At 46.4% G+C, this 21,271-nt stretch overlaps 1 protein-coding gene across 3 annotated transcripts; it reads left to right on the top strand.

The window, feature by feature from the left end:
* The first annotated feature begins 1,464 nt into the window (after nt 1-1,464).
* Nucleotides 1,465-19,725, top strand: FBXO5 (F-box protein 5). Of its 3 annotated transcripts, none has more exons than XM_073557693.1 (5): nt 1,465-1,631; nt 13,592-14,259; nt 15,021-15,111; nt 17,676-17,849; nt 18,763-19,725. In XM_073557693.1, exons 2-5 carry the CDS (start codon nt 13,619-13,621, stop codon nt 19,012-19,014), a joined length of 1,158 nt encoding a protein of 385 aa, XP_073413794.1. In that variant the 5' UTR covers nt 1,465-1,631; nt 13,592-13,618; the 3' UTR covers nt 19,015-19,725. The 3 variants fall into 3 exon arrangements, with proteins under 3 accessions (XP_073413794.1, XP_073413795.1, XP_073413796.1); XM_073557694.1 differs by having other exon boundaries at nt 1,625-1,763; XM_073557695.1 differs by lacking the exon at nt 1,465-1,631 and adding an exon at nt 1,839-1,857.
* Nucleotides 19,726-21,271: the final 1,546 nt, after the last annotated feature.

Below are 21,271 nucleotides of genomic sequence, written 5' to 3'. Positions count from 1 at the left end.
TAAACGGTGTAATGAGAAAAAAGTTAATTTAAAAAGCCAGAATTACGGGGGGTTTTTTACATTGCAATAACGGATGATCAAAAAAAATTGTATCTGCACCAAAATGGTATCAATAAAAACGTCTGCTCGGCGTGCAAAATTAAACCCTCACCCAGCCCCAAATAAGGAAAAATGGAGACATTACAGGTGCTATTTTTTTTTAACCAAAGTTTGGATTTTTTTTCAACACTTAAGTAAAAAAGAACCTAGACATGTTTGGTGTCTATGAACTCATAATGACCTGGAGAATCATAATGGCAGGTCAGTTTTAGCATTTAGTGAACCTAGCAAAAAAGCCAAACAAAAAACAAGTGTGGGATTGCACTTTTTTTTTTCTGCAACTTCACCGTACTTGGAGCGTACTTTTCCCCTATTTTCCGGTTCACGATATGTTAAAACCAATGATGTCATTCAAAAGTACAACTCGTCCTGCAAAAAAACAAGCCATCACCTGGCCATTTTGACCAGATAATCACAAAAGATATGGCTCTGGGAAGAAGGGGAGCAAAAAATGAAAATACCGCTGGTCGTTAAGGGTTTAATATGGAGGAGGGTAATGTGCAGCAGCTTAATTGGCGGTGCGGCTGTGGGGAGAACATGTGCGTACGAGGGCTGAGCGCTCCCCATCACCAGCTGCATGTCACGGCTGGGGACAGTCACATCACATGCATGGAAAGCCTGGGTGGTAGCTATTTGGATATTCGCTCATCCCTAGTGCGTCTCGCTTCCCTGTTAGCTGGAAGGGATGGGGGATCCATTGCTCCCTACACAGTGACTTCCTACGGTGTGATCGCCATTCCTTCTGTTTGGTAACGCTTTCTCTGGCGGCCCCATAGAGAACGGATGAAGCAGCGGATGGGCGCCGGTATGGCAGAGCCATTTTGTAACGGTGATAGATTTTGCGTTCTCCAGTTCACTGCGGGTCCCAGCAGTCAGACCCCGCCATAACCAGACAGCTTGTGGTTACTGATGGTGGGGTCTCCCTGATGACCTCAGTCTAGGCAGCAGCTCTCATGGACAGGCAATGTCTGGGGTGCCATCATGGCCATACTATGTCCTGGAGCCTTTAGTTCGGACCTGTTATTTATTTGGGGACAGCAGTGTGTCATATCATCTGCAGTACACTGTGTTGCTGTACCCAATGCTGCATGCGCCACCCTGTCACCAGCTGTGTCACAGCATGTACATCTCTGATGCCACCCTACTACCCGGCAGTAACACACCGCCATTGTCCCCCGCCAGACACCAACATGGTGGCTCCTGCGCCCGGCCCCTTATTACCAGGAATGTTTGTGCTGATGCTACGTGCCTCCCATCAGCCAATGGACTGCTCAGACTGCTTCGGCGCCAGACGCCTCCTGATTGGCTAGCAGAGATCGGAAGTGGCCTTTCATTGGTCAAAGCTTTTAGACGCGAAATTTAAACATTTTCTAAGTTGCTTGAGCAGCTGGCGCCATTTAACTGTGTGTGAGCGGCCGGAGCGCTGGTGCCGAGCGGCGGGAAGAGGTTTAATAGAACAGGCTTTAATCGTTCATGGTCATCTACATGAAGCGCTGAGAGCAGCACAGCCAGGACCCTGAGGCTGGGAAGCAGTAAGTAGCTGACACCGTCTGTACTAATGGCTCTGCACGGAGGAGGGCGATGTGCCGGGGAAGCTGGGAGTGCACGGTGGAGATGGCGGGACCTGTGAGGACGGAGCCTGCTGTGCTGAGTGTAACCGTCAGGTGGGAGCTCGCTGCGAGGGAAGGCTGCGGACACCGGCTGCCACCCGCCAAAATCCCTCCGGAGCCCTGCATCACTTTCTGTGGGAGAAATGGGGTGAGGGGAATAATGGAGTAGACTGTGGGGGTCGTCACTCTGCTGGGTACAGTCTGTGTGCGCGGCCGGAGGCACACAAAAGCAAGTTTAGGCGGATGGAAAATGGCGCTTAGTGGGGGAGGGGGCGCCTGGTGTTACCTCATCCAGTGCACAGTGTATACACACTGGGGAGAGGTGGTGTATACTGGTAACCTGCCCAGTGACACTACTGGGGAGGTATAGGGTGTATACTGGTAACCTGCCCAGTGACACTACTGGGGAGGTATAGGGTGTATACTGGTGACCTGCCCAGTGACACTACTGGGGAGGTATAGGGTGTATACTGGTGACCTGCCCAGTGACACTATACTGGGGAGGTATAGGGTGTATACTGGTGACCTGCCCAGTGACACTATACTGGGGAGGTATAGGGTGTATACTGGTGACCTGCCCAGTGACACTATACTGGGGAGGTATAGGGTGTATACTGGTGACCTGCCCAGTGACACTATACTGGGGAGGTATAGGGTGTATACTGGTGACCTGCCCAGTGACACTATACTGGGGAGGTATAGGGTGTATACTGGTGACCTGCCCAGTGACACTATACTGGGGAGGTATAGGGTGTATACTGGTGACCTGCCCAGTGACACTATACTGGGGAGGTATAGGGTGTATACTGGTGACCTGCCCAGTGACACTATACTGGGGAGGTATAGGGTGTATACTGGTGACCTGCCCAGTGACACTATACTGGGGAGGTATAGGGTGTATACTGGTGACCTGCCCAGTGACACTATACTGGGGAGGTATAGGGTGTATACTGGTGACCTGCCCAGTGACACTATACTGGGGAGGTATAGGGTGTATACTGGTGACCTGCCCAGTGACACTATACTGGGGAGGTATAGGGTGTATACTGGTGACCTGCCCAGTGACACTATACTGGGGAGGTATAGGGTGTATACTGGTGACCTGCCCAGTGACACTATACTGGGGAGGTATAGGGTGTATACTGGTGACCTGCCCAGTGACACTATACTGGGGAGGTATAGGGTGTATACTGGTGACCTGCCCAGTGACACTATACTGGGGAGGTATAGGGTGTATACTGGTGACCTGCCCAGTGACACTATACTGGGGAGGTATAGGGTGTATACTGGTGACCTGCCCAGTGACACTATACTGGGGAGGTATAGGGTGTATACTGGTGACCTGCCCAGTGACACTATACTGGGGAGGTATAGGGTGTATACTGGTGACCTGCCCAGTGACACTATACTGGGGAGGTATAGGGTGTATACTGGTGACCTGCCCAGTGACACTATACTGGGGAGGTATAGGGTGTATACTGGTGACCTGCCCAGTGACACTATACTGGGGAGGTATAGGGTGTATACTGGTGACCTGCCCAGTGACACTATACTGGGGAGGTATAGGGTGTATACTGGTGACCTGCCCAGTGACACTATACTGGGGAGGTATAGGGTGTATACTGGTGACCTGCCCAGTGACACTATACTGGGGAGGTATAGGGTGTATACTGGTGACCTGCCCAGTGACACTATACTGGGGAGGTATAGGGTGTATACTGGTGACCTGCCCAGTGACACTATACTGGGGAGGTATAGGGTGTATACTGGTGACCTGCCCAGTGACACTATACTGGGGAGGTATAGGGTGTATACTGGTGACCTGCCCAGTGACACTATACTGGGGAGGTATAGGGTGTATACTGGTGACCTGCCCAGTGACACTATACTGGGGAGGTATAGGGTGTATACTGGTGACCTGCCCAGTGACACTATACTGGGGAGGTATAGGGTGTATACTGGTGACCTGCCCAGTGACACTATACTGGGGAGGTATAGGGTGTATACTGGTGACCTGCCCAGTGACACTATACTGGGGAGGTATAGGGTGTATACTGGTGACCTGCCCAGTGACACTATACTGGGGAGGTATAGGGTGTATACTGGTGACCTGCCCAGTGACACTATACTGGGGAGGTATAGGGTGTATACTGGTGACCTGCCCAGTGACACTATACTGGGGAGGTATAGGGTGTATACTGGTGACCTGCCCAGTGACACTATACTGGGGAGGTATAGGGTGTATACTGGTGACCTGCCCAGTGACACTATACTGGGGAGGTATAGGGTGTATACTGGTGACCTGCCCAGTGACACTATACTGGGGAGGTATAGGGTGTATACTGGTGACCTGCCCAGTGACACTATACTGGGGAGGTATAGGGTGTATACTGGTGACCTGCCCAGTGACACTATACTGGGGGAGGTAATAATAAAAAATTTTATTTTTATAGCGCCGACATATTCCGCAGCACTTTACATTTCAGAGGGGATTTGTACAGACAATAGACATTACAGCATAACAATAATCACATACAGTAGATTATAACAAATACCAAGAGGAAAGAGGGCCCTGCTCGCAAGCTTACAGTCTATGAGGAAAGAGGTAGACACGAAAGGTGGGTGGTAACAGTTGCCCTGATTGTATGGACCAGCCATAATGTTAGGTGTGTGACAGTACGGACACAGAGGGCTAATGGATGCATAAAGCATGTGGGAGAATGATGCGGGGAACCTGGTTATGGTAAAACTTTTGGCTCTGCCACACAGGGATAGATTAGGTTAATGTGTTGAGGCGGTAGGCCAGTCTGAATAAATGCGTTTTCAGGACACGCTTAAAATAATGGGGAGTAATCGTATTGACCTGGGAAGTGCATTCCAAAGAATTGGCGCGGCACGTGTAAAGTCTTGGAGACGGGAGTGGGAGGTCCTGACTATTGAGGATGCTAACCTCAGGTCATCAGCAGATCGGAGGGCGCGGGTAGGGTGGTATACTGAAACAAGGGAGGAGATGTAGGGTGGTGCTGAGCCATGGAGGGCTTTGTGAGTGAGGGTAATAAGTTTATACTGAATTCTGGAGTGGATGGGTAGCCAGTGTAATGACTGGCACAAGGTAGAGGCATCGGTGTAACGATTGGTGAGGAATATGATCCTGGCTGCAGCATTCAAGACAGATTGGAGAGGGGAGAGTTTGGTAAGAGGGAGACCGATTAGAAGAGAGTTACAATAGTCGAGACGAGAATGAATAAGAGAAACAGTAAGAGTTTTTGCAGAGTCAAAGGTAAGAAAAGGTCGAATTCTAGAAATGTTTTTTGAGGTGCAGATGACAAGAGCGAGCCAGTGGTCGAATGTGGGGGGCAAAGGAAAGCTCGGAATCAAGTATGACCCCAAGACAGCGGGCCTGTTGCTGGGGAGTAATAGTGGAACCACACACAGAAATGGCAATGTTGGGTATAGGTACATTAGTAGAGGGAGGAAACACCAGGAGTTCAGTCTTTGACAGGTTCAGTTTCAGATATAGTGAGGACATGATATTAGACACAGCGTTTAGACAATCGCCGGTGTTTTCTAGAAAGGCTGGCGTGATGTCAGGAGAAGAAGCGTATAATTGGGTGTCATCAGCATAGAGATGGTACTGGAAACCAAATCTGATTGTTTGACCAATAGGGGCAGTGTACAAGGAGAAGAGGAGGGGGCCTAGAACCGATCCTTGGGGGACCCCAACAGTAAGGGAAAGATGAGAGGAGGAGGAACTGGCAAAAGATACAGTAAAGGAGCGGTCGGAGAGATAGGAGAACCAGGAGAGAACGGTATCCTTGAGGCCAATGGAACGGAGCATAGTGAGGAGGAGCTGATGATCCACAGTGTCGAATGCTGCAGAGAGATCCAAGAGAATTAGCATGGAGTAGTGACCATTTGATTTAGCTGTTAGCAGATCATTAGAGACTTTAGTGAGGGCAGTTTCAGTGGAGTGTAAAGAGCGGAAACCGGATTGGAGAGGGTCGAGAAGAGAGTTTTGAGAGATAGCGGATAAGACGGGAGTGGACCAGGCGTTCCAGGAGTTTAGAGATGAAGGGAAGATTAGAGACAGGTCTATAGTTAGCGGCAGTTTTGGTCGAGGGATGGTTTTTTAAGTAGTGGATGTATGATGGCATGCTTAAATGAGGAGGGAAAAATACCAGAAGAGAGAGAGAGGTTAAATATTTTAGTTATGTGAGGGGTGACAGCAGGGGAAAGGGACTGGAGGAGCTGTGACAGAAATGGGTCACTGGTGCAAGTAGTTGGGCGAGAAGATGCAAGGAGCGTGCTTACTTCTTCTTCTGTGACTGGTTCAAAATCAGAGAGTGAGTTAGATGCAGTGGGGGAGGGAGGACAGTGCATGGTATGAGGTGATTGGGAGGTAATTTCCTGTCGGATCTGGTCAATTTTTTCTTTGAAGTAATTGGCCAGATCGTCAGCTCGGAGCTCCGTGGTTGGGGCCTGTACTCTTGGATTGAGTAGAGAATGAAAAGTGTCAAAAAGACGTTTCGGGTTATTGGACAGTGAGGTGATGAGGGTGTTGAAATAGGTTTGTTTTGAGAGGTGAAGGGCAGTGTTGTATGTTCTAAGCATAAACTTAAAATGGATGAAATCTTCGGGTAGATTGGATTTTCTCCACAGACGTTCGGCGCACCTGGAGCACCGCTGCAGGAAACGTGTTTGCACCGTGTGCCAGGGTTGTCGCCGTCTGCGTTGTGGTGTTGTATTTATAGGGGGTGCAAATTCATCCAGGGCAGTTTGAAGTGTTTCATTGTAATGCTTCAATGCAGAATCAGGACATGAGAGGGAGGAGATAGGGGCCAATGAAGACTGCAAGTTCTTCATATGTTTCTGGGTGTTAATGGCCTGTGTGTTTCTATAAGTCTGGACAGTGGGGGTGACCTGAGCAGCCTGGCAGTTCTTGATGGAGAATGAAAGAAGATTGTGGTCAGAGAGCGGGAGAGGGGAGTTTGCAAAATCATCCACTGCACAAAGCCGAGAGAAGACCAAGTCGAGGGAGTTTCCGTCTTCATGCGTTGGAGAATTAGTAAGCTGCGAAAGGCCAAATGAGGAGGTTAGAGAAAAGGTGAGTAGCAGATGGTGAGAGGGGAAGAGCAATGGGGATGTTGAAATCTCCCATGATGAGGGTAGGGATGTCACAGGAGAGAAAATGTGGAAGCCAAGTGGCAAAATGATCCAGTAACTGATGGGAGGGGCCGGGAGGACGATACACCACCGCCACTCGCATGGAGAAGGGGGTGTAGAGTGACGGCATGGACCTCAAAAGAAGGGAAGACAAGTGAGGGTACTTGCGGGATAACCTGAAAGGTACATTTTGGTGATAGGAGCAGACCAACGCCTCCACCAGCTCTATTGTCTGATCTTGGGGTATGAGAGAAGTGAAGCCCCCCGTATGAAAGAGCAGCAGCAGCGGTTGTGTCTGACTGCTGGATCCAGGTTTCAGTAAGAGCCAGAAGGTTAAGAGAATTAGAAAGGAAAAAGTCATGAATGAGAGTTTGTTACACACTGAGCGAGAATTCCAAAGTGCACAATTAAGAGAGACAGATGGCAGGCAGGGAATATTAATAAGATTAGAGGGGTTTCTGAGTGTAGCAGTCAGGAGGTTTGACTTTCTATAACATGGGGGACCAGGGTTGGGAGCAATGTCTCCTGCGACTAGGAGAAGGAGGATAGAAAGAGTGAGCAGATGGTTAAGTGATTTGTGAGAGCGTCTCTGATGTTGAATGGTGGGACTGACTGGATCTGTGCAGTTTAACAACGTGAAAAGAGCATGAGTGCTATACATAGGAGAGGAAAGAAGCGAGGGGCCAATGTGGATGGAGTGTAGAGAGTTAATGCCAGGGCGGTGGATGTGTGTGAATGCAGCGGCCAGGATTAAAATTACACAAATGCATATGGTATATATTTGTTGTACTCCAAATGTACAGGGAGTAGATGTATATAAATGTCTTACCTGTCTCCTGCCCTGTCTAACTGCCAGTACTTTGATAAACTGTACTTGGATAAAGTGTGCATAAATGCCCCCTGCAGAGGTATAGGGTATATACTGGTGACCTGCCTTGTAATGCTATACTGGGGAGGTATAGGGTGTATACTGGTGACCTGCCCAGTGACACTATACTGGGGAGGTATAGGGTGTATACTGGTGACCTGCCCAGTGACACTATACTGGGGAGGTATAGGGTGTATACTGGTGACCTGCCCAGTGACACTATACTGGGGAGGTATAGGGTGTATACTGGTGACCTGCCCAGTGACACTATACTGGGGAGGTATAGGGTGTATACTGGTGACCTGCCCAGTGACACTATACTGGGGAGGTATAGGGTATATACTGGTGACCTGCCCAGTGACACTATACTGGGGAGGTATAGGGTGTATACTGGTGACCTGCCCAGTGACACTATACTGGGGAGGTATAGGGTGTATACTGGTGACCTGCCCAGTGACACTATACTGAGGAGGTATAGGGTATATACTGGTGACCTGCCCAGTGACACTATACTGGGGAGGTATAGGGTATATACTGGTGACCTGCCCAGTGACACTATACTGGGGAGGTATAGGGTATATACTGGTGACCTGCCCTGTAATGCTATACTGGGGAGATATAGGGTATATACTGGTGACCTGCCCTGTAATGCTATACTGGGAGATATAGGGTATATACTGGTGACCTGCCCAGTGACACTATACTGGGGAGGTATAGGGTGTATACTGGTGACCTGCCCAGTGACACTATACTGGGGAGGTATAGGGTATATACTGGTGACCTGCCCAGTGACACTATACTGGGGAGGTATAGGGTGTATACTGGTGACCTGCCCAGTGACACTATACTGGGGAGGTATAGGGTGTATACTGGTGACCTGCCCTGTAATGCTATACTGGGGAGATATAGGGTGTATACTAGTGGCCTGCCCTGTAATGCTATACTGGGGAGATATAGGGTGTATACTAGTGACCTGCCCTGTAATGCTATACTGGGGAGATATAGGGTATATACTGGTGACCTGCCCAGTGACACTATACTGGGGGAGGTATAGGGTATATACTGGTGACCTGCCCTGTAATGCTATACTGGGGAGAGGTGGTGTATTCTGGTGACCTGCCCAGTAATGCTTTACTGGGGAGATATAGGGTGTATTCTGGTGACCTTCCCAGTAATGCTTTACTGGGGAGATATAGGGTGTATACTGGTGACCTGCCCAGTAATGCTTTACTGGGGAGATATAGGGTGTATACTGGTGACCTGCCCAGTAAGGCTTTACTGGGGAGATATAGTGTGTATACTGATGACCTGCCCTGTAATGCTATACTGGGGAGATATAGGGTATAAACTGGTGACCTGCCCAGTGACGCTATACTGGGGTGATATAGGGTATATACTGGTGACCTGCCCAGTAATGCTATACTGGGGAGATATAGCCCCATCCTGGATCTGCCCCCATCCACCTTTCCTACAGTCCCTACCCAACATCCCTACAGTCCCTATCCCCATTCCCTTCTGTACACTTGCTTTGGCAAAACTAATGTGTATTTAGTCCTGCCAGTAAAGCTTCTTTGAATATAGGGTATATACTGGTGACCTGCCCAGTAATGCTATACTCGGGAGATATAGGGTATATACTGGTGACCTGCCCTGTATTGCTATACTAGGGAGATATAGGGTATATACTGGTGACCTGCCCTGTAATCAGAGGTCGCGCTACATATTTTTCAGAGGAGTAAAAATACTCCTCCCAATATTTTTGAGGAGTATTTTTCACCACGGAGGAGTACGCAATTTGTATGAATTAAAATTGATGCTACACACGCTGAGATGCACAGAGAGCGCCGCGATGACGACAGTCGCGCGGGTTACGTGTCCGTACGGCTGCTGCTGCTGCACGCTACCACCCGCTGAGAGACAAGCACAGAGGGCGCGCCGCGATGACGTGAGTCGCTCCGCAACATCTGATACTGCCCTTTCCCCAGCTCCGTCCAACTTGCTGCCACTGTAGCTTAGAACGATGCGTCCCGTGGACGTATCATACTAATCTGAAGGCGTTTTTTCGCCTGCCTGTGCGTCATAGATGCCCAGACAGGCGTTAATGCGACCTCTGAAGACACCTTATAAAAGGGATTTAAATCCGCTTGCAACTTTGGAAGGGGGAACATTCCGCAGACGCGGATTTTGCTGATTTTTCCATTTTGTGGAGATGAATCGGAACAGAACCGGGACCAGAAACTGGGGGCGTTAAAGAGGTAAAATGCCCCGGACAGAAATCAGTCCATTCACATATAGAAGATTCCAGAACATCACCCACAGCTAGAAGGGAGACCCCCGGGGGTCGTACAGGGACACAACATGCCTTGTGCGCCCCCTGCAGGCCGGGCAGGAAGCACAGTGAGGGGAGCAGGCAGCACGGAGGCCTGTGGACGGTCACCGCGGCCCGCACTCCACAGCCGACAGGAGCATGGACGAGCAGCACACAGCCCTCCCCACAGTCCCCGAGGGCTGAGGACCCGGCACTCACCGCCCACCCGGTACATATTCGCCGCCATCTTTCGCTCTCCCACGCACAATAACTCGGGGCGCCGAGTGTGTTTCCGATGCCCGTGGTGGGGGCGGGGATACATCCGGTAAGGAGAGGGAAGGACTGCGCGCAAGTGCAGCTGCAATGTAGACGGCCTGTCACTGAGCGCAAGTGCACCTCTGATACTGCCCTTTCCCCAGCTCCGTCCAACTCGCTGCCACTGTAGGTGAGAATGATGCGTCCCGTGGACGTATCGTACTAATCTGAAGGCGTTTTTTAGCCTGCCTGTGCGTCATAGATGCCCAGACAGGCGTTAATGCGACCTCTGCCTGTAATGCTATACTGGGAGGTATAGGGTGTATACTGGTGACCTGCCCAGTAACGCTATACTGGGGAGATATAAGGTGTATACTGGTGACCTGCTCAGTAACGCTATACTGGGGAGATATAGGGTAAATACTGGTGACCTGCCCAGTAATGTTATACTGGGGAGATATAGGGTATATACTGGTGACCTGCCCAGTGATGCTATACTGGGGAGATATATGGTAGTGATGGGCAGTCCGGCTCTTTTTGGTGATCCAGCTCTCACGGCTCCGCTCACCAAAAAGAGCCGGCTCTTTTTGGATCCTAAATGGATCCCTATTGCATACATGTTCAGGTGTCCGAAACTCCGCCCACCTACCATGTAAACCCCACCCACTTTCTAGGTACCAATTAAATAGCCGAGCGGGCGGAGTTTTGTTTGTGTGGGTGGAGTTACGTGTGCAGAACACCGGGATTTTACACCCAGTGAGAGCCATTCAGGGATTTTAGTGGCTCTGTCGGATCGTTCGCGAACGACACATCACTAATATAGGGTATATACTTGTGACCTGCCCAGCAATGCTATACTGGGGAGACATCGTGTATATACTGGTGACCTGCCCTGTAATGCTATACTGGGGAGATATAGGGTATATACTGGTGACCTGCCCAGTGTTGCTATACTGGGGAGGTATAGGGTATATACTGGTGACCTGCCCTGTAATGCTATACTGGGGAGATATAGGGTATATACTGGTGACCTGCCCAGTGTTGCTATACTGGGGAGATATAGGGTATATACTGGTGACCTGCCCAGTGTTGCTATACTGGGGAGGTATAGGGTGTATACTGGTGACCTGCCCAGTAATGCTATACTGGGGAGGTATAGGGTATATACTGGTGACCTGCCCAGTAATGCTATACTGGGGAGGTATAGGGTATATACTGGTGACCTGCCCAGTAATGCTATACTGGGGAGGTATAGGGTATATACTGGTGACCTGCCCAGTAATGCTATACTGGGGAGGTATAGGGTATATACTGGTGACCTGCCCAGTAATGCTATACTGGGGAGGTATAGGGTATATACTGGTGACCTGCCCAGTAATGCTATACTGGGGAGGTATAGGGTATATACTGGTGACCTGCCCAGTAACACTCAGGGCTGTGGAGTCGGTAAGCCAAACCTGCGACTCCGACTCCTCAATTTCCCTTACACCGACTCCACGACTCCGACTCCCACACATATTGCTTATATTTAAGTGAAAAATTTATTGTAGTACAATGTGAACCTCAGACATTTAATCATTTTTATGATCCAATAATCAAGATATTTAGATAGAACAGAATATATATTGGTGTACTACCCGGTTTTCATTCTTTTTGGTACAGATACGATATGGATGGACAGATATGGATAAATGGATATATAGATAGAGCAGATTTCTAATCTGCTTTTGCTATTGAAAACATTATCTATGAGCTCAAAAACCTTCCAGGTGATGCGGTTTTTTAAAAAGATGATCAGCTTTTGCAGCTGAAAAACGTATCCTCAAAAAACACAGGAAAAACGCTGTGTGTGAATGTAGCCTTAGATCAGGAATAGAACAGCCATTTATAGGACATTTCATAACTTTCCCAAACTCCTATGAAAAAATATTCAGCACATCCTGCATTGAATTACTGTACCCAGTTTATTATATATTTTAGGAGTCGGTCCATTTTATACCGACTCCAACTCCGACTCCACCAAAATGAGCACCGACTCCATGACTCCGACTCCACAGCCCTGGTAACACTATACTGGGGAGGTATAGGGTGTATACTGGTGACCTGCCCAGTAATGCTATACTGGGGAGGTATAGGGTGTATACTGGTGACCTGCCCAGTAATGCTATACCGGGGAGGTGTAGGGTATATACTGGTGACCTGCCCAGTAATGCTATACCGGGGAGATATAGGGTGTATACTGGTGACCTGCCCAGTAATGCTATACTAGGGAGAAATAAGGTATATACTTGTGACCTGCCCTGTAATTCTATACTGGGGAGATATAGGGTGTATACTGGTGACCTGCCCAGTAATGCTATACTAGGGAGAAATAAGGTATATACTTGTGACCTGCCCTGTAATGCTATACTGGGGAGATATAGGGTGTATACTGGTGACCTGCCCAGTAATGCTACTATCTATTAGGAAGTACGAGAGACACAAAAGGCAAAAATAAGTGTCAAGTATCATAAGCCACCAGTATAAGAAATGGGGGCATAATTTAACGCTTCATGAACCAGTTCTCAGCCAGTGTAAGTACAGATAGAAAGTGTTACTGGGTGTAAGGAAGTGAGAATGGGGAACCGTTGGATTAGCGAGGTATATTTTTGTAAATATTATATCGTTTCATGGGACAATACTCCAAATATGACACTTTGATATACAAGCTGTCCACAGACCATGTTATAACACTCAAATCACATATGTAAACTGTACAGAAGAACCATAGACAAAAAAAATGTTAACTTTATGAAACACACCAAAATATTAAAGTGGGAGACCACAGCTGTACCTAGTCCATAGCCATGGTTTAAATCTACCATACAGTGTTTTGAGTCAAAAAGGACTCAAGGTAGAGAAAAACACATAAGATACAATGTATTACTTTCTGTGGTGTGGTGGTGCCCGCCCCTCTTCTGTGTGTCCCCCCCACCACCTTTAGTCATCTGACTCAAGATGCTGTCTATGGTAGAATTAACAAACCCTGGCTATGGACTAGGCACAGACTCTTGTTGACTTATTATGGGTGTGTGGCATCACCTTGTAGTCTACCACTTTGCATATAAATATTTAAAAATAATTATTCTGATTGGTAAATGGCATAGCGAGAAAAAAATCAAAACTCCAGCGTTAGGGTTTTTCTTTTTTTTTTTTTTTTTTTTTTTTTTTTTTTTATCCCAGCAACATCACAATTTCAGGCGATTAAAAGATTCACTTTTTATCTATTTTTTTTTCCTTTGGTTGCAGATCTGTTACTGACTTACAAGCCTAAAGATGAAGTGTGGGGTTAAGACTCCAACAAAGTTATCTCCATCAAAGTTAAAACCAGAAGAGAGCCCAACAAAGAATGACCTTAACCCTTGTGGAGGGCATGAAATCTCCCCAAAGGCAGACACCAGCGAGCACTTATCTCCTAGTCGAGTCTCTATCGTTTGGGTAGACAGACCTGTGAATAACAAGGAAAATCTTCTGCGTAGGCTGAGTGCCGTAGATACCAGCGACTTGGAGTGTAGTCCTCTGCAGGACAGCGGTTATTCTTCGGTGCTTCTCAGTGACTCTCAGAGCCAGGATGAGGATTTTGGCACCAACCTTATATCCACCCATTTGTTTGAGACACCAAAACAAGACTCTCAGGAAAATATTGCTCCAGTCCACCCAAGTACACTCTCTTTACCGGTTCTCCGCTTTGAGGAAGCTGTTTGTTCTACATTAAAAAAAAGTGGTAAACGATGTTCAAAGGTTGACTGGGATGCTCTTCAAGAAGTAGTCTCGCGTGAGGCTTTCTGCCTTGACAAGCTTATTGGTAAAAAAATGGGTTTGGAAAGAATGGACATCCTTGGAGAGCTTTTCCAGAGGGATTTTAAGCATCTGCTCAGCCAAATCTTAAAATATCTTAATGATATTGATTTAATTAAGTAAGTTTCTTTTTCTGTGAGTTGTTTCATTCTGACTTGCTTTGTCTTTTTGATTTAAAATGTGATTTCTGGTTTTAACATATGGAACTTGGGTCACTTCCCTTTTCTCCTCCATGAGGGTAGGTGCACACGATCCAGAGTTGCTGCGGGTTCGATGCTGCGCTCTTGCACAGCGTCGAACCCACAACGGCCAGATGTTACAGCATAGTGAACGGGATTTCAAGAAATCCCATGTCCTTTGTGTCCACAGACACCCGTGGCTCCCCCATGGAGACGACATGTGGTGCATCTTTCCAGACCACATCAAGTTAATTTCTCCTGAGGAGACTAGCGTCTCCACAAGAGAAATTTCACAGATGAAATGTGTTTAACGAGATGAATACGCACAGTTCATTGAACACATGCGGATTCACCTGTGTTCGTTCAATGGACTACAGCGCCTTGGACACAGCGAATATGTGCTGCGTTCAAAACGATGCTGCTTCTGGATCATATCTCTTGGACTATGTTCACGTGTCCAGTAATTGTCAATAGAAGGTATAACAGCCTCTTTGGTCTGCGCTAGGTGAATGGAGCCCTATGGATGCCCTTGGTGGGACTCGGCGTCCTTTTGTTCACGCCAGTGCAGATCCATAATTTGTTATATGCTGCATCATCCACTCATGATATTACTATTAGACAATATATAGGAACCAGTGTGGTTGTTTATTAGAGGGTACTTTTTGTTTTTTGTGTTTTCCTGACGCTTTGGTTTCTTTTAGTGTTATCAGTGTGAGCACAACATGGCGGAAGATCTTAGAGAGGGACAACTGGGCATACAGTGTATATAAACGGTGCCATAAAGAAATCTGTGTAAGTACCCTTTGTGCGCTGAGATTTAGTCTGCATACTCGAAGTATTTCCTAAACTCCAGTCCTCAGGGCCCACAGATCATGCTTTTAGGATCTCGTTAGTATTGCACAGGCGAGACCCTGTGGCAATGTGAGGCCTTGATAGTGTGTTGCACACGTGATGGACTTAAGGAAAAATGGGAAACTAATAATCTGATCTAGTGAGACTCTTCAGCTTTTACATGGTGCATTTCTAGTAGGGGGGCTTAAAATTGTCAAACTGTCAATCGATGAGAAGGGTGAAATATGTTCAGGCTGAAGTAATGGCTTCATTAGCTACACCAATTCTGCTAGTTGATATTAACACTGGAGACTTTTTCCTGACCTGCTGCATAATTCCTGTGAAATATAAAATCACTGAGTTTTACTAGATCAGGGCACCGCAAACTTTTTCTTGGGTGCTCACCAGACAGACCAAGATGATGATGGCATGGCCGAGTGGTCTCAGGCCTTTGATTTAGGCTCAAGTCTCTTCAGAAGAGTAGGTTCGAATCCCACTGTTTTCAGGTTGAGGTTTTCAACAAAACATTGAATTTAGTCTTATGATTTGAGGGTGAGCCATGAGTAGAACAGGCTTCCACGAGAAGTGGGGAGTTCTCTTTCAATGGATGTCTTCAAACATTTATTTATTTTTTCCTGAACTCAGATTAACTTAACTCCTTAAGGTCCACCGATATGCATTAAAACGCTGCCTGCAAATGGGCCTTATTCACTCGTCACCACTTTAAAATGACAATTGGGGAATAAGGGTTTAGTGCAAGGTACCAAAGACCGTGCAAGTGCACCATAACTGCACGTCACCGGTCAATGTGACGTGCATGGGTGTGGGGTGCCATTATATAATTAAGATAGGAAGCAGAGATTTCTTCCAGGCACCGCACGCCCTGGAGCCTGCAAGAAATCACTAGCATAAAAGATTAAAACTGATTTTCTCATCATCTAGACCACAGCTATGAGGTGTACAGGTAACTGATTTAACCATTCTATTACCTGTATGCCCATAGTAATGGCTTAGACGTGTCCCAAGGGGTGACAGATTCCTTTTCTGTTTTGAAGTGACTAATATATTGATCTTCCAAAGAAGCGCTGCGGAATATGTTGGCGCTATATAAAGATTATTATTATTCCAAAGTGATACCATTTTTAAAAACTGCACCCCTCAACATATTCAAAACCACAGTCAGGTAGTTTAGTAACCCTTCAGGCGGTTTCCAGCAGGGCTGTGGAGTCGGTAAGCCAAACCTGCGACTCCGACTCCTCAATTTCCCTTACACCGACTCCAACTCCGACTCCGACTCCCACACATATTGCTTATATTTAAGTGAAAAATTTATTGTAGTACAATGTGAACCTCAGACATTTAATCATTTTTATGATCCAATAATCAAGATATTTAGATAGAACAGAATATATATTGGTGTACTACCCGGTTTTCATTCTTTTTGGTACAGATACGATATGGATAGACAGATATGGATAAATGGATAGAGCAGATTTCTAATCTGCTTTTGCTATTGAAAACATTATCTATGAGCTCAAAAACCTTTCAGGTGATGCGGTTTTTTAAAAAGATGATCAGCTTTTGCAGCGGAAAAACGTATCCTCAAAAAACACAGGAAAAACGCTGTGTGTGAATGTAGCCTTAGATCAGGAATAGAACAGCCATTTATAGGATATTTCATAACTTTCCCAAACTCCTATTAAAAAATATTCAGCACATCCTGCATTGAATTACTGTACCCAATTTATTATATATTTTAGGAGTCGGTCCATTTTATACCGACTCCACGAAAATGAGCACCGACTCCACAGCCCTGGTTTCCAGGAATTGGTGGCATGACGGGTAAGAAAAATACCGCTAACTTCTGAACAGGTCACTACAGCCGGCAGACTCTAAGGCCATTATTTGGCTCTGAATTGCCATGGCAAACATGAGGCCCACACAGTCATCTCTGGGTGCAAATGGGTTTAAAGAAGCCCCCACACTCTTACCATTTAGATGTTGGCACGGTGGCTCAGTGGTTAGCACTACAGCCTTGCAGTGCTGGGGTCCTGGGTTCAAATCCCACCAAGGACAACATCTGCAAGGAGTTTGTATGTTCTCTGGTTTCCTCCCACACTCCAAAGACATACTGATAGGGAATTTAGATTGTGAGCCCCATCGGGGACAGTGCTGATAATGTTTGTAAAGCGCTGTGGAATTAATAGAGCTATATAAATAAATAAAATAAATGTTGTCATTTGACCACAGCATCTAAGGTGCTAAGCTTCCATGGTTGTTGCCAACACAGTTTTGTGACTGACTGCAGCAGGGTGTCAGCCATAGTGTACAGCTAAGTGTTGCATTCCCTAATGGGTGAAATGCTATTCTCTTAGATCTCAGGTCAGTTTTAAATCGTATTGGTCATTATGGGGTTATAATGGGTTTCCAGTTTTGGAAAGCCTCTGTCCCTCGCCTAATGTTTAGATATTAATCTTGGATTGCATCTGCTTTACATTCTCAAGTAACATTCTGTATCTTCACAGGAAGTAGAGGCCAGGAAGGTGGAACATACTGCTACACGGGAAGCTTCTCTCTTCCGGGTCCCCCTGTCATCAGTTCAGAAGGTAGCCAGCGCTGCCTGCTGTGTTTCCAAGAAGAAAAGTACTCAAAAGAACAAGCTGTCTCAGTCATACAGTCGTTACTCGGAGTATATTGAGGTAAGACTCAAATGTCAAATTGTAGTCATTTTGATTCTCAAGAGATGCTGAAATCATGACTCCTATTTACTGGCTGTTGTGCTATAGGCTAAGGGGGTTCACCTCTATAAAGGAAAAAAAACTGGTGTGCTGATGCAATGGAACTTGAGCTAATGGTGGCCACCATGAATTCTCAAGCTGTGTCCTCTTATTTGTTTAAGCATGAAAGATCAAATGCCACAAAATATTTATATCTTTACTAAACTATTTTTGGGCAGCTGAGGGTACAACTGGGGACGCTTTGATGTCGGAAGTCACATGTCCAACCCCCATCTTGAGTGTTATGAATGTGACTGCGCAGCATGCACTGTTAAACACCAGATCCTGTGGCAGCAGGGGTCAGGGCGGTGTTCCCCCCAGCTCTAGTCCTCAAGAGCTACCAACAGGTCATGTTTTCAGGATTTCCTTAGTATTGCACAGGTGGTGGAATTATTGCCTGTGCAGGTGAGCAGATATCACCTAGGCAATGCTGAGGAAATCCTGAACATGTTTTGTTAGTGGCTCTTGAGGACTGTAACTGGAGAACCCTGGTCTAGGGACATGGCTGCTGTACTGTGATATGTGGGCTCTGGGGTTTTCTATGCTAGATTGTGGCAGTTCATCAAGAAGGGGCCAACGGCTGTAGCGACATTCATCCTCAAACTTGCGGAGAGATTTCAAGTTCAGGAGTGAACGCTGTTTTTACTGTAGTCCCTTATGTAATCGGTGGTCCTTAATTCAGTACCCAATAACCAATGTTTTCGTATAGGTTAACGAGTGGGATCTCTCACTTCAATCATGGATTTAACTCTTAACACCACAGCCAAAATGACAGCATTTGAATAAGCAATTTATGTCTAATTGTTCTCACTTGCTCTTTCTGCTTTCCTCACAGGCTGGAAGAACACTGACAAATGACCGAAGCCTAAAAATGTGTATAGACTGTGGTTCTCCTGCCAAGTACGACTCCTACCAGCACAGGGCTGTCTGTACCAGGGACAGTTGTCAGCTGGACTTCTGCACGCTGTGCAATTGTAAATATCATTTTTCCAAAGACTGTGCGACCAGCAAAGCTCAAAATCACAGATACTTGTCAGAACCACTTCCAGGGAGTAAGAAGAGCAAGCAGAATTTGCGAAGGCTATAACTTTATCTAAGAAAAAAAAAACACCAATCAAATGTTTCCTGTTGGAATGACAAAAGCAAACTGTTTTATTTCACATAGAAAGTATGTTTTATCCCATTTGTAAACGGAAAGCTGAAATAATGTTTATTGGCAAACTACGTTCTAAATTATCTACTGGTGCCTGGCATTAACTTCCAGTCACTTATTCTTCCTGCCAATCCAGTACATTAATTCTGGCAAAAACTTTTAAGCAGAGTGTGTAAAGCCTATTAGACACCCTGTATATTCCTGTCACATAAGTCTTATACATGTTCGAAGACCTCCTGATACACAGCAGCTTTGAGGGTGCCTCATGAAATCCCTCCCCAAACTCGTGTTCTGGATGCCGTATAGTTGGTGTCTTGGAATTTGATGGTTTTACTCCTGGTTTGCCTGTGAATCTTTCCAAGATTTTTTTTTTTTTTTTATTTGATCTTAAATATATTTTTTTTCAATCTTTTATAATTACCAAAACAATGAATATTTTTAAATCTCAAGATTCAATCAGTTTTAAGAAATGTTACAAAGTTTGCCAAGTTCTAAGGTTTGCTTTTGTTTTGCGCTAGTTTTATGACTCAATATGCTTTTGTATATCTGTAAATATGTATAAAGTGTCTGTAAGCGTCCTGTTCTGCTTGTATATATTTACGTGTGCAATATTTGCATGAAGTTTAATAAATTATTACAAATTTATCTGCTTTCATTTTATACATGAATGATTGAAATAATTTTTGTCATAAATGAATGGTGAGTGCACTACATCAGCAGTAGGTTGACTTAAATTACAGCTGACATCACGCTGCAATGTCAGTGATGATCCTAAGTGTTAAGTCAGGGTCACACTTGCGCCGCCATCTTTGTCCGGGAAGAAAATGGCGGGCGCATGCGCCGCCGAATCTGCTGCCAGATTCCATTCATTCAATGTACATTTTGATCACTGTGATAGGGTTTTATCACAGTGATCAAAATAAACAAAATAGTAAATTACCCCCCCCCCCCACCTTATCACCCCCTTAGGGAAATATAATAAAATAAAGAAAATATATTTATTTTCACTTTTCTGTTAGGGTTGGGGTTAGGATTAGAGGTGGGTTGGGGTTGGAGCTAGAATTGAGGGGGTTTACACTATTTCTGCACATCAGGGAGTCTCCAAACGCGACATGGTTCCACCATTGATTCCAGCCAATTTTGCGTTCAAAAAGTCAAATGGTGCTCCCTCCCTTCTGAGCCCAGCCGTGTGCCCAAACAGTGGTTTACCCCAACATATGGGGCATCAGCGTACTCGGGACAAATTGCACACCAACTTTGGGGGTCTAATTTCCCCTGTTACCCTTGGGGAAAAAAAAAAAAATGGGGGCTAAAAAAATCACTTTTGTGGGGAAAAAAAAAAAAATTATTTTCACTGCTCTGCGTTATAAACTTCTGTGAAGCCCTTGGGGGTTCAAAGTGCTCACTACACATCTAGATAAGTTCCTTAAGGGGTCTAGTTTCCAAAATGGAGTCACTTGTGGGGGGTTTCCACTGTTTGGGCACATCAGCGACATGGCGTCCAATCTCAATTCCAGCCAATTCTGCATTGAAAAAGTCAAACGGTGCTCCTTCCCTTCTGAGTCCTGCCATGTGACCAAACAGTGGTTTACCCCCACATATGGGGTATGTGCGTACTCGGGACAAATTGTACAACAACTTTGGGGGTATGATTTCTCCTGTTGCGCTTGTAAAAATAAAAATTTGGGGGCGAAAAGATCGTTTTTGTGGAAAAAAATTATTTTTTCTCTTTGCCAGGACAGCACCCACTGAGAAAGAGGGGATCCGCCCCTAGGAACAGGAAACCTACAGAGATAAAAAGGGTGGCCCCCTCAGTTGGTTTCCTGTTCCTAAGGGAACCTATGGAGAGAAAAGGATACCTGGGCTGTGAGGCTGCCTGTGCAGTCTATGCAGACATGGCATAGGCTCCAGCGTCAGGGGAGGCCTGTTTATCAGCTTCCCCCTCATCTGGTAAGGGCGGCGTGAGGCCAGGGTCCGGGTATGGCCGCCCTGGCTCGTGTGGGGAGCACGGTGCGGCTGGACGCAGGGACTTCAGCATTCAGCACCCCCCTGATGGCACACTGCGAGACCAGGATCCGGGAGAGCGCGGCAGGGGGTATTGGCAGTGGAAGCCGCCCTACCTGATGACCCAGAGGCGGCACAGACAGCCGCGTTATGGTCCGGTCCGGCAGCGCTGCAATGAGAGACGCGG

The sequence above is a fragment of the Dendrobates tinctorius genome, unplaced genomic scaffold, assembly GCF_039654945.1.
Source record: "Dendrobates tinctorius isolate UK_male_01 unplaced genomic scaffold, ASM3965494v1 ptg000250l, whole genome shotgun sequence".
Lineage (NCBI taxonomy): Eukaryota > Metazoa > Chordata > Amphibia > Anura > Dendrobatidae > Dendrobates > Dendrobates tinctorius.
Note: the sequence above shows the minus strand (reverse complement) of the source record. Positions and strands in the feature narration are given on the sequence as shown.